The sequence below is a fragment of the Amphiura filiformis genome, chromosome 1 (genome assembly GCF_039555335.1).
Source record: "Amphiura filiformis chromosome 1, Afil_fr2py, whole genome shotgun sequence".
In the NCBI taxonomy this organism is placed as follows: domain Eukaryota; kingdom Metazoa; phylum Echinodermata; class Ophiuroidea; order Amphilepidida; family Amphiuridae; genus Amphiura; species Amphiura filiformis.
Window position 1 is genome coordinate 39,090,621 of NC_092628.1, and position 13,946 is coordinate 39,104,566.

General features: G+C 37.7%; 1 protein-coding gene across 1 annotated transcript in view; it reads left to right on the top strand.

The window, feature by feature from the left end:
• The window catches only part of LOC140159016 (uncharacterized), a 171,560-nt gene that overhangs the window by 110,500 nt on the left and 47,114 nt on the right, over positions 1-13,946 (top strand). The window contains 9 exon segments of the mRNA XM_072182334.1: positions 1,054-1,446; positions 2,892-3,536; positions 5,460-5,936; positions 6,652-6,765; positions 7,746-8,378; positions 9,024-9,137; positions 10,600-11,142; positions 11,561-11,674; positions 13,021-13,341. Coding sequence (XP_072038435.1) covers positions 1,054-1,446; positions 2,892-3,536; positions 5,460-5,936; positions 6,652-6,765; positions 7,746-8,378; positions 9,024-9,137; positions 10,600-11,142; positions 11,561-11,674; positions 13,021-13,341 — 3,354 coding nt within the window.

Below are 13,946 nucleotides of genomic sequence, written 5' to 3' on the forward strand. Positions count from 1 at the left end.
ATAGAGGTTATCCATGTTCTATAAGCTGCATATCCTATCAACGACTGCTATACCTTGTTTAGGACATTCTAAAGAAGTACCTGTATGTGCAACCATGACTGTTTCAAAATAGCCCGCCAAAGTCATGCAGGTAACTCCGAGATCGTGCATTGAATTAGTTTGAATGAAGAATACTACGGGAACCAGTGCCTTTTGTTAGAAGTCACACATAAGTAAAGTGGATAACCTCTATAGAAATGAGAAATATTTTTTATGATCATCACATAATAATTTATACCATAACGTATTTCTAGGAATCAGAATCAGACCAATACAGTATTTTGTTTTGTTTCCTACCTTAGTTTCACCATCGTATAGTTAGCCCATGTCTGAATGGAGGTGTGTGCTATGATATACCAGCTGGATTTGTCTGCATATGCCCTGCTGGGTTTACAGGAGTCACTTGTGAACGGGGTAAACACTGATGGATTGAAGTGATATTGTCTTTCTATTGCATGTTTGTTAAATACTCTTGTTTGTTAAAGATGCACAGAATTCAGGTATGGTTTGCATTGATGAGTATTTTCTCTGTAATCATACTGCTTGTTTTGTTTCTGAGATATGCAAGAAACAAGTTTTCTTTTTATACCAATATACCTTATAGTAAATTGCTGTAAACCTGTGACGAGAGCGTACTTTTCTACATACGTCTCATATTCACGGTGTTAAACGCACCTGTCTATGATTGGCTGCTGATGTGATCCAATTGGCTGCTGACACGATCTGATGTAGTCTAGTCACATCACTGAACTAGGCGTCATACACATTGTTCCACCTTGTCAACATTACGGAAGTATGCTCTCATCTCTCTGTGCTCTCTGTGACGTGTTTGTCTTGTTCAATATTTGGATTTATACCAGCATACACTAACCATCTCCTGTGATGACTTGTGTGCAAATGTTCTTTACTCTTCATTTCAGTCTGATTCTGGTTTCTAATGTTTGCAGTGGTTATTTAATTTCATTTGAGTGCATGAGATAACCATTGCTGAATATTGTGTCCAATTGTATGTAGTCTTTACAGAATCAACGACAATTCCTGAATCTGTGACCACACATCAGTTGTCTACTTTGGCCATAACCACCGCTGCTGCAACAGACGGTCTAACTACACAAATTTTGACCAATCTTGTGACCAACGGTGCAACCACACTGCCAAATGCAACCACACATCGAAATGTAACCACGCAAAAAGCAATTTCAGTGTCAGTTGAAGCCACACAAGCTGCAACCACACTACAGGCAACCACGCAAGAAGTTGCTACCACACAAAAATTAACTACACAACCTCTTCCAACCACACAAGCTGCTACTACTACTGAAGTTTTTACTTACAACGCTACAACCTCTGATTATGCGACTACCCAAAAGGTGGACACTTTAGCCCCTGTAATCTCAAGTTGTCCAAGTGATATTACTGTAATGGCTGAGAGAAGAGAAAGGTCAGCACCCGTGTTCTGGCAACCACCAACAGCTGTTGATGACTCCGGTGAAATACCAACAATAAGTAACAACTATAATCCTGGAGATATTTTCGTCAGGGGTGACACAGAAGTCGTCTATGTTTTCAATGATGCGGCATTTAATTCAGCGACTTGTAGATTCACAGTTACTGTAACAGTTGGTAAGAAGGCGATTGTTGTGTTGCTGTTTGAATCTTTGGCGGTTAAGAGCATAATTATATGCAGTTTGCTTTTATTTTGCTTACAGCCATTGGTTGCCACCCCTATCTATCATCCTAATCCCAGCCCAAATATGTTAATCCTAACCCTAAAACCTAATTGTAATCCTAATCTTAAAATATTATCCTAATCTTTGGGTGGCAACAGTTTTTACAAAGTCTTGCCAAGAAAACAAGCTGTTTGATTACAAATTTGGCAACAAATAAAATAAATTTTACAGAATTATATGATTCATAAGTAAACAGTAGTTGAAAAAAAGACACATTAATTTAACATTGTTAGATTCATTAAACAGTAAACATTTAAAATTCACAAAGCAATCACAAATAGACATGATTTTGTACATTCTATGGAAAAATATCTTTTATGATCATAGTATAGTTATTGATACCAGATTCTAAGTAACTTGATTTTTATGAAAAAGAAATGTACATTAATACAGACTTGTGTATTCTTTGTTATACCAGTTTCACCATCCTGTATAGCTAGCCCATGTCTGAATGGAGGTGTGTGCTATGATATACCAGCTGGATTTGTCTGCATATGCCCTGCTGGGTTTACAGGAATCACTTGTGAACGGGGTAAACATTGATGGATTGAAGTGATATTGTCTTTCTATTGCATGATTGTTAAATACTCTTGTTTGTTAAAGATGTACAGAATTCTGATATGGTTTGCATTGATGAGTGTGTTGGAGTATTTTCTTTGTAATCATTCTGTTCTGCATGTTTTGTTTCTGAGATATGCAAGAAATAAGTTTTCTTTTTATACCAATATACCCTATACTAAATTGCTGTAAATCTGTGACGAGAGCATACTTTACTACATACGTCGCATATTCACTGTGTTAACACACCTGTCTCTGATTGGCTGCTGATGCGATCTGCTGTAGTCTAGTCACTGAACTAGGCATCGCACACATTGTTAGTTCCACTTTGTCAACATCACAGAAGTATGTTCTCATCTCTATACTCTCTGTGACGTGTTTGTCTTGTTCAATATTTGGATTTATAGCAGCATACATTAACCATCTCCTGTGATGACTTGTGTGCAAACATTATTTACTCTTCATTTCAGTCTGATTCTGGTTTCTAATGTTTGCAGTGGTTATTTAATTTCATTTGAGTGCATGAGATAACCATTGCTGAATATTGTGTCCAATTGTATGTAGTCCTTTCAGAATCAACGACAATTCCTGAATCTGTGACCACGCATCAGTTGACTACTTTGGCCATAACCACCGCTGCTGCAACAGACGGTCTAACTACACAAACTTTGACCAATCTTGTGACCAACGGTGCAACCACACTGCCAAATGCAACCACACACCGAAATGTAACCACACAAAAAGCAATTTCAGTGTCAGTTGAAGCCACACAAGCTGCAACCACACAACCAGTTGCCACCACACAAAAAACAACTGCACAACTTACTACTTCACCCGCAACAAGCACCCAGATGTTGACCACACTACAAGAAGTTGTTACCACACAGAAATTAACTACACAGCCTCTTTCAACCACACAAGCTGCCACTACTACTGATGCATTGACTACCCAAAAATTGGACATGTTAGCACCTGTAATCTCTGCTTGTCCAAGTGATATTACTGTAATGGCTGAGAGAAGAGAAAGATCAGCACCTGTGTTCTGGCAACCACCAACAGCTGTTGATGACTCCGGTGAAATACCAGTAATAAGTAACAACTATAATCCTGGAGATATTTTCGTCAGGGGTGACACAGAAGTCGTCTATGTTTTCAGTGATGCGGCGTTTAATTCAGCGATTTGTAGATTCACAGTTACTGTAACAGTTGGTAAGAAGGTGATTGTTGTATTGCTGTTTGAATCTTTGGCTGTTAAGAGCATAATTATATGAAGTTTGCTATATTTTGCTTACAGCTATTGGTTGCCACCCATATCCATCATCCTAACCCTACCCCTAATCTCTCCTAACCATAATCCCAACCTTAGAATATTATCCTAATCTTTGGGGGGGTAACAGTGTTTGTAAAGACTTACCCAGCTGTCTGATTGCAAATTTGGCAACAAACAAGTTATAAAATTCTATGATCTTAAGAAAGCAGTAGTGGAAACGAAGATGCATTAATTTAACACTATCACATTCAGTAAATAAACAGTCAAGATAATAAATAGCAATAGAAATGAGAAATATTTTTTATGATCATCACATAATAATTTATACCATAACGTATTTCTAGGAATCAGAATCAGACCAATACAGTATTTTGTTTTGTTTCCTACCTTAGTTTCACCATCGTGTATAGTTAGCCCATGTCTGAATGGAGGTGTGTGCTATGATATACCAGCTGGATTTGTCTGCATATGCCCTGCTGGGTTTACAGGAGTCACTTGTGAACGGGGTAAACACTTATGGATTGAAGTGATATTGTCTTTCTATTGCATGTTTGTTAAATACTCTTTTTTTTAAAGATGCACAGAATTCTGATATGGTTTGCATTGATGAGTGTGTTGGCATATTTTCTTTATAATCGTACTGCCCTGCTTGTTTTGTTCTGATGACATAGATGTGCAAGTTTTACCAATGTACCCTATAGAAAATTGCTGTAAGCCTATGACGAGAGCGTACTTTACTACATACGTCGCATATTCACTGTGTTAAACACACTTTTCTCTGATGAGCTACTGATGCAATCTGCTGTAAGCCTATGACGAGAGCATACTTTACTACATATGTTGCATATTCACTGTGTTAAACGCACTTGTCTCTGATTGGCTACTGATGCAATCTGCTGTAGTCTAGTCACTGCACTAGGCGTCATACGCATTGTTAGTTCCACCTTGTCAATATCGTGGAAGTACGCTCTCGTCAAATGTTTACTGCAATTTACTATGAAATGTTCTCTTCTATTTTGATACACCTGCTTTGCATTGATGGATTAAATGTGTTGCAACACAATGTTTTCTGCTATATTATTTTCTGCTTGTTTAGCCCTGATAACAGATGTGGATTTGTATGATTTTGAACTCTTGTGTGGTTTGAAATAACATCCTGCTTTACTTCATGTTTGTTCATGTGGACACTTGTTTTCTACAACTGTCTGTTAAGCTTGAGCACTCTCAGTGACACTTTTCTTCTTTAGTTTGTACAGATACAAGATCTTCATTGTATGGTGTCATTCCACTTTTGTTAATCTCAAAAATTGTTTTGCTTGCTACATTTTGCTAATGTCATTAAGTACTCATATCGGGTATTCACATTCTGTTGTGAATACTGCAGTATACTGATTAACCTAAAAGTGTATGTATGAAGTGTCTCAAGCAGCAAGGCACCCAGTTATGATTTAACCTCTAGGTATAGTTTTAGTCTTGTTTGATACTCTTTTTTAAAGTCTGCAAAATATGTGTGTGCACATACCACTTGCAGCAATTTAGGTATTTGAAGGCAGTGTACATGTAGGCCTACAACATGTAGCCCAGGCTAGATTGGTTGCATGTCTACTACCTACACATTTATGCCAACTGTTTGCTGCTGTCAATATTTCCCTTGTAAATAGTTCAATCCCTTTGTCAAAAGGTGCAAATTGAATTAGTATCCGTATGTAGATACTTTATAGTATCTGCCAATCTGAATTTTTCTGCATTTTTCTTGCAACTCTTTCTGAAATAAACTTAAGTTGCCATGGACCACTATTTTGACCAGGTTCAACACATTTTGTAGCATGTCAGTAACAAATGGTATTTTCATGTTCTTTTAGAAGTGTCAGTGCCGACCACAAGTGCACCAGCCACAACAGCAGCACAAGGCGTGACAACTCAAGGTGCAACCACACAAGGTGCAACCACACAAGGTGCAACCACCCAAGGTGCAACCACCCAAGGTGCAACCACCCAAGGTGCAACCACACAAGGTGCAACCACACAAGGTGCAACCACTCAAGGTGCAACCACTCAAGAACCAACTCCAACACAGGGTGGAGGAACAGACACGGTTGCACCTGTCATATCTGGTTGTCCACAAGACATCATCATGATGGCTACATCTGATCAGAGATCTGTCGCTGTCTTTTGGGTGCCACCTACTGCAACAGATGATTCTGGAGTGATAGCTGTGATAGACAACAACTATAATCCAGGAGATGTTTTCACCAGAGGCAGCACAGAAGTCTACTATGATTTTGCTGATGCAGCATTGAATGTAGCTACTTGTAGATTTACTGTCACTGTGACAGTGGGTAAGATTTTGAATGTTGTTCTGTTTGGATGTGGCGACATCACAGATTGAAATTTGAAGCTTTCAGTGGAGAAATGCCTTTTTGCTTAATTGGCTTTCATTCAAAAACTGGTAACAAAGGAGAGAAATAAATATTATAGATATAAAATGTCAGCAATTCTTTCTTTAGTTATTAATCTGGGTTGACATCAAAGTCAAATACCTATTGGAATTTTATCAAAGAAGCTTGTTCCTTTCATGCAAATACATGATCAGTTAGGTAGGCATAACAATTGCTTGCATGAAATAAATGTGGTTAGTTTTGGATAATGCTTCAAAATATAAAAATATTGCATAATATAAAAACATGTTGATAACAGATCCAAGCCTGTGTATGAAATGCTTTTGTAAAGGAAAGCTGTTTCACTACATGCTGATCTGCCACATTACATTTTGTGTATATTTTGCAGTGGTGTACTGGGCAAAATTTCCAGTGGGGAAATTACTGTGTCACCCTACTGTGCTGCTACCAAAACAGCTTTTGCCCCTTTACTCTCTTAGGCCATAATCAAGGCAAATATTCTTGTCTATAATGGACATAAAGTAAAACACACTGGTCAATAAAACACACTGGTCAATTTTGTCCTGATACATCATGTCAAGGTTTTGGTATACCCATTGTTTTGGGGTCATCATTTGTAAACTCACATATTCTATCGTCTTTTTTCCCATCTCAGTCTTACCATCTTGCCTGACAAATCCATGTCAGAATGGAGCCACCTGTTTTGATCTGCCTAGTGGATATGTGTGTGTATGTCCACCAGGATATGAAGGACTCATGTGTCAATATGGTAAAAATAAGATTATTTTTGTTCTGCCACTTGTTTGCACCTTGCCTACCAATGCACCAACATTATTCCTTTTAAGTGTCTTACTTAAACTTTGTGGGTGACAGCACCAACTATTTTGCTGCACTATGTGTATTTCTAAAACACTGATTTTCTTGACCCAATGTCTCCAAACCTTTCCCAAAATAATTTACCCATGTGAAAGCACCAACCTTATTCCTGAACTTCACTGCCTTGAGTGTAACAGACTACACTGCTGTTATTAAATTCTACTTTTTTCCTCTTCCTGTTTGTCATTCCATTTTATGTGTTTTAATAAATCTTTGTGGGTGATAGCACTAAGTCTTTTGCTGCACTTTACTATGCTCCCAAACACTCATTTTCTTTGGTTCAATGGCCCAGTGGATTCAATCCTTTACCAAAAACCCAAAGACCATTTGGAACCTATTATAGCATTTGTAATCCTTATCAATAATCCTTGCACCTCAGTTATGTTTTGCATTGCCATTTTAATATTATCTTACTGGTAATACTGTGTTGTTCTCTGCCAATTGTAATGCACCATCCTTATTCCTGAGCTTCACTGTCTTGAGTGTAACAGAATACACTGGTATTTATTTCAACTTTTTTCCTCTTCCTGTTTGTCTTTCCAAAACACTCATTCAGTACATTGGTTCAATGCCTTCAAACCTTTCCCCCAAAACTCCAATATTATTTAGAACCTATCAGCTGTAATCAGTTGTAATCTTTGAACCCCATCATGTTTTGCACTATGATTTTGATATTATCTTACTGGGAAATACCGTGTGGTTCTCTATCAATTGTATTTTCTATTTACTAAACAATGACAAGGTATTATGTGTGAACACAGTGGATGTTGGGGTAAAGGTGATGGATTTCTTTGCACAAATTGTTTGGTAAATGGTGATGGTTTGAAAATGGCAAATGTGGTATTTTAATTGTGCCTGTCATGTCTCTCATAGCTACTGGCATAACCACAACTGCTCCAGGAACATCAGAACCAGTAACAACACTGGGTGCAACAACACAAGGTGCAACCACACAAGGTGCAACAACACAAGGTGCAACCACGCAAGGTGCAACCACGCAAGGTGCAACCACGCAAGGTGCAACCACGCAAGGTGCAACCACGCAAGGTGCAACCACGCAAGGTGCAACCACGCAAGGTGCAACCACGCAAGGTGCAACCACGCAAGGTGCAACTACACAAGGTGCAACTACACAAGGTGCAACCACACAAGGTGCAACTACACAGGGTGTAGTTACAGAGAGTGCAACCACACAAGGTCTGACTTCTGGTTCTGTAACCACTCAAAGACCATCTTCAACACAAGGGACAGGACTTGACACTGATGCCCCAGTTATCATAGGTTGTCCTGATGACATCACAGTCATGGCACCATCCGGGGGAACCAGTACCACTGTATTCTGGGAACCACCTACAGCTACTGATAACTCTGGAGTAATCGCTATCTTTTACAGTAATTATGAGCCTGGGGATATGTTTGTACGGGGTTCAACCATTGTCAACTACGGTTTTGAAGATGAAGCTGGCAACGTGGCCCTGTGCTCTTTTGTAGTCCAAGTCACAGCTGGTATGTACCAATTTTCAAATCATTGAACTTTGATTCATATCAAAAATGGGGTGGAACACATTTGTTATTATAAACTTTTGTTCATTTGAATAAATAATGTATATGCTTGATTGAAAATGATACCAAATGCTCACATTTTATGTACATTCTTTTGTTACAACTATATTTCTTAAACAACAAAAATTAAAACCTCAAGATAAGCCCAATACATGGATCCTGGGTTTTCTACCATAAGTTAATTTGTCTTGAAATTCCTTCCTGCAAGGTAATAGGCCTATTGCATTACAATAAATACAATAGATCCATCTTTTTGGGTGTAAAATATGCATAAATTTTTATTCCAAGGATCCACGACGTCACATATATTCCAAAAATTGCTCAATTGCTGAATTGCTCAATTGACCCTTTGCAAATTATATCCTAAAATGAAGCATTATTTTCATTTCATTTCATTTTATTTGCCAGATAAAAAACATTAAACATACAGTAAAACACATACAATGATTGCACAATATTAAAAGTATATAACATTTTCAATTAACCAGCAATTAACATGAGTTATTTTTATATAGGAGTATTATGTGACTGGCCCCTATTAGGTTGTACTTAGTTAATAATGTTATTGAAATTTTACCTACTTATTAGCCCCACCATCTTGCCAGAATAACCCATGTCAGAATGGTGCAACCTGCATAGATTTCACTGCTGGATATATATGTCTCTGTGCTGAAGGATGGACTGGACTCATGTGTCAAACTGGTAATTCAATTGTGTGGGGTGTGGTGTGTGGTTGTCAACTGCTACAAATAACTAACCTGTGTGTCACTTTCTATTAATATGAACACTGGTTTTGTCCTGTGTGTTAAGCCACATTATAGACAATTATGTTGTGTCTTGTCTGATTCATATGATTGCTAGTTAATACTGCAGAAATTGAAATGTATGAATGAATGTAGAGTTTCGGGTTCTGCACAAGTAACTTCTTATCTGTGTAAATGATGGTAACGGTATGAACTAATTTATCTTAGTGCAGCTCTCCAGTTAGTAATGAAACCTGTGGATTGCAAATGGTTATGAAGTGTTTCTATGGGATTATGTGTCCTGGTTTATTTGTATATTTTCTTAACTGCACTCCTCTGCCTTGGGCATACGTTATGCACTGGTGTATAATTGAACTTTTTTCCTCTCCTTCCTTCTCATTTGTAAGTGTCAATTATTCTCTATGGGTGATAGCAGCACCTGTATTACTGCACTTTTGCCAAGCTTGCTGTAAAGGACCTTCTACTGTTGGTTGGGGTGACATCACATAACAAGGAGAATAGCTAAAGAGCCACTATATGCAATCTGGCTGTGTGTCTCCTTTGCCAACAAGACTGCTATGCATGATGCATCCGGAAATTTTGTGCAAAGGGGATCATGTAGCCAGGTGTCCAACCGCTGGAATGCACATTTGTGTAATTTCAGGTGTTCTTTATTTATGTCTATCTTTCCTGCACCGATATTCAATTTCTTGTCTTGTGTGACTGCAACTAAAAATGCTAATTGTAGTTTCCTTTATCAAAAAGATTGATTGAACTTAACTGTATCATGTTCTAAATGTTCATTTGGTACTGAAAAAAGATATTGTCAAGTCCATATGTGACATGATCAAGAGGAATGAGTCTGATGTTGCTAATATTGTTTTTGAGATATTGGCAAAAACAGTGTTCAAATTCTTTTGTTTTATGTTGTTTTCAGCCATTGATAAATTGCTCATAACTTGGTAACCAGATGTCCGAATTTGATGGGGTTTGCATCAAAATGTAGCATTCATAAACTGCCAGAAAATGATGTAAAAAACTTCTAATTGAAAATTGCCGACATGTGACTCATTCCCCTTGATCATGTCACATATGTTACAACTGAAATGGAGGCAAAAAAATTAAATTTGATAAAGTTGTTTTTATATTTGCATTCTAGTTTTCCCCATTCTGTGCACCTAAGTCATGTTTTGCCCTATTTATTTTGATAATTATTTACTGGAACTTTAGTTCTAGATTATCCATCAAAGAATGAAGAACTTAATGATTATTGTTTACAAAAATTGTTATTTATTATTTTAATGTTTTTTGTGTGAGCACAATAGATGTGGTGATTTCTTTGCACAAAATGTTTGGTAAATGGTGATGGTTTGAAAATGGCAAATGCAATATTTTAATTGTGCCTGTCGTGTCTCTCATAGCTACTGGTATAACCACAACTGCTCCAGGAACATCAGAAACAGTAACAACACTGGGTGCAACAACACAAGGTGCAACCACACAAGGTGCAACCACACAAGGTGCAACCACACAAGGTGCAACCACACAAGGTGCAACCACACAAGCTGCAACTACACAAGGTGCAACTACACAAGGTGCAACTACACAAGGTGCAACTACACAGGGTGTAGTTACAGAGAGTGCAACCACGCAAGGTCGGACATCTGGTTCTGTAACCACTCAACAACCATCCTCAACACAAGGGACAGGACTTGACACTGATGCTCCAGTTATTATAGGTTGTCCTGATGACATCACAGTCATGGCACCATCTGGGGGAACCAGTACCACTGTATTCTGGGAACCACCTACAGCTACTGATAACTCTGGAGTAATCGCTACCTCTTACAGTAATTATGAGCCTGGAGATATGTTTGTACGGGGTACAACAATTGTCAACTACGGTTTTGAAGATGAGGCTGGCAACGTGGCCTTGTGCTCTTTTGTAGTCCAAGTCACAGCTGGTATGTACCAATTTTCAAGTGATTAAACTTGTAAGAATATAATGTGTGGCTTGTTATAATAAATGGTTAATCTTTATACTCTGGACAGTTATACATTAGGCTCTGCAATAAGAAAGACATTTGGTGGACTGTGAATGAAGGAATTGTAAACACTTCTTAGCTGGAGTTTGGTTATGAAATTTTAAAAACATATCGAAGCACTCATATTGATTCACTAGACAAGCACTCTATCCATTAGGCCACTAGCTCCCACTGATAAACAGTGGTTAAAACTGGGTACTAATATAGGCAGTCAAGTATACAGTACACACAGATTACGCAAATACACAGTTCCCCCCAAAAAATGAAACGCTTACCCATTGAAAATATATGTTTTCCTGAGTGAATTAATGTTATTGATATTTTACCTACATCCTAGCCCCACCATCTTGTCAGAATAACCCATGTCAGAATGGTGCAACCTGCATAGATTTTACTGCTGGATATATATGTCTCTGTGCTGAAGGATGGACTGGACTCATGTGTCAAACTGGTAATTCAATTGTGTGGGGTGTGGTTGCCAACTGCTACAAATAACTAACCTGTGTGTCACTTACTGTAACACGGGTTTTGTCCTGGGGTGTGGTACTTGGTTTGTGTGGGGATTTGTTTGGCTTCTACAATAACTGCTAACCTGTTGTTATAATTTGATCAGCATGTCTGCAACTTCTTGTTGGGATATTTCTTGCTGTGCAAGTAACTTCTTGCAAATATATGTGTTTACATTGCACTGGACTGGACTGGTCATCTTTCTGTCAAGGTGTTTGGTTATTCTATACTGGGATAGGGGTGTATGAAATTTCTACTGTGTGGGGCTATCCATCTTTGATATGTTTCTTTTGGTTATTCGGTCATGGTTTGTTTGCTCTTTCTTTTCTTTTGCACAACTAAATACTATTCTTTGCCATTTCAGATAATATGAGAGTAATTTAAAATGACACTTCAGTAATACTTGTTTTATTTTGCCTACCAGGAGCACTTTCAAATGTTTGACTTTCTGTGTGTGATTTACTTAAAGGAGTATTTCGTGATCCTAGCATCCTCTATTTGTGTCATTTTTCATTAGCTATCCACGAAAAAAACCTATTCCCAAAATGTCAGTTGATTCCGATTTTGCGTTCGCGAGTTATGCATGATTATGTGTATTACACTGCTCCATAGACAATGCGTTGTAATTTCGTTCTGGTGCACCAGAACGAAATTCAAATTTCACAATATCTTTGCTAAACGAATTAATCTGCAAGAAATATTTTGTACATAAACATTATGTAGCCAGAGGTTTCCAGTGGTATAAAAATCTCAACTTTTTTGAGAAAAGTGGGGGATGAGGCTGTGGATCACGAAATGCCCTTTTAATATATGTCTTAATACATGTAATTGGGTTAATAATTTGTAATTCTTGTGGCTAAATATCAAGTGATATATGTATTATGAGGTTTATTTATATGTTATATGCAAACTTGATATTTTTCCAATCATGTGGGTGAGCAATGTACTGTATTTTATGTGGGTGAGCAATGTACTGTATTTTATCTAATAAGCACCACTCCCCTAATAAGTGCCCTATGGAAGTTTTAAGATGACAACTATCTAAGGGTCGCCTTTTCAATGCACATGTTCAACTACAAGTATTACGTATCTTAACAAAAATACCATCATAAATTTTTGGCTGCAGATTATGACTGATTTTGACTTCAGATCTATCTGTATTAAGTACCCCCCATTTACTTACTGGGCCCAGTGCACTTATTAGGTTAAATATGGCAGTGAAATTCAGGGGAAAAACAGAAATGGTCACAATTTAATCCATGAAATATTTCTCTCATTAAAAAACTTTAGCAACAGGAACAACACCACCTCCAGTAACAGAAGAGGTTACTACACAGAGAGTAGTTACAGAGGGAGTAACAACACAAGGAGTAGTTACAGAGGGAGTAACCACACAACAAATAGTTACAGAGGGAGTAACCACACAACAAATAGTTACAGAGGGAGTAACCACACAACAAATAGTTACAGAGGGAGTAACCACACAACAAATAGTTACAGAGGGAGTAACAACTCTAGGAGGAACTACACAAGCAGCATCCTCTCCAGTTGGCCCTACAACAGAAGCAGTGACCCCAGCAGTTACTACCATGCGTGTTTCAACAAGTTCAGGTATGTTACGTATCTTTACTTTTTTCACGTGTCAATTTGACATATTAATTATAAGTATTAATGTACATTCATATACAGTAAGCCAAAGAATTAAGGTACCAGTTATGTTCACCCCTGTATATCCTAAATAAAGACAAATATGTCAAAATTAAAACAAGCAGCCAATACCCGTACTCTTTAGCTCTGATTTAAGACCTTATTGTTGAAATTGGTTGAGAATTAAAGAAACGGTGATCTAAAAACCTAATGAAGAAACAAAATCAAATGTTGCATTTTTGTGTTCTAATCAATGAAAGCACGGCGCTAGTTTTATCGTGCTAATCAATGGAAGCGCAGCGCTAGTTATCTTGTTCACGAACGCTTCGTGTACAAATCAATAGGGCATTTAATGCAGCAAACTGCAACTTTTACATTGGTATCCTCCTTAGGTTTTGGGATCGCTGTGTCTTTATTTCTTGAACAATTTCAACAAATAAGGTCTTAAATTCGAGCTAAAAGATGCACCTATTGGCTGCTGGTTCCAATTATGGCATATCTGTCTTTGTTTAGGATATACAGGAGGTGAACATAACTGGTACCTTAATTTTTTTGCTTACTGTATTAAA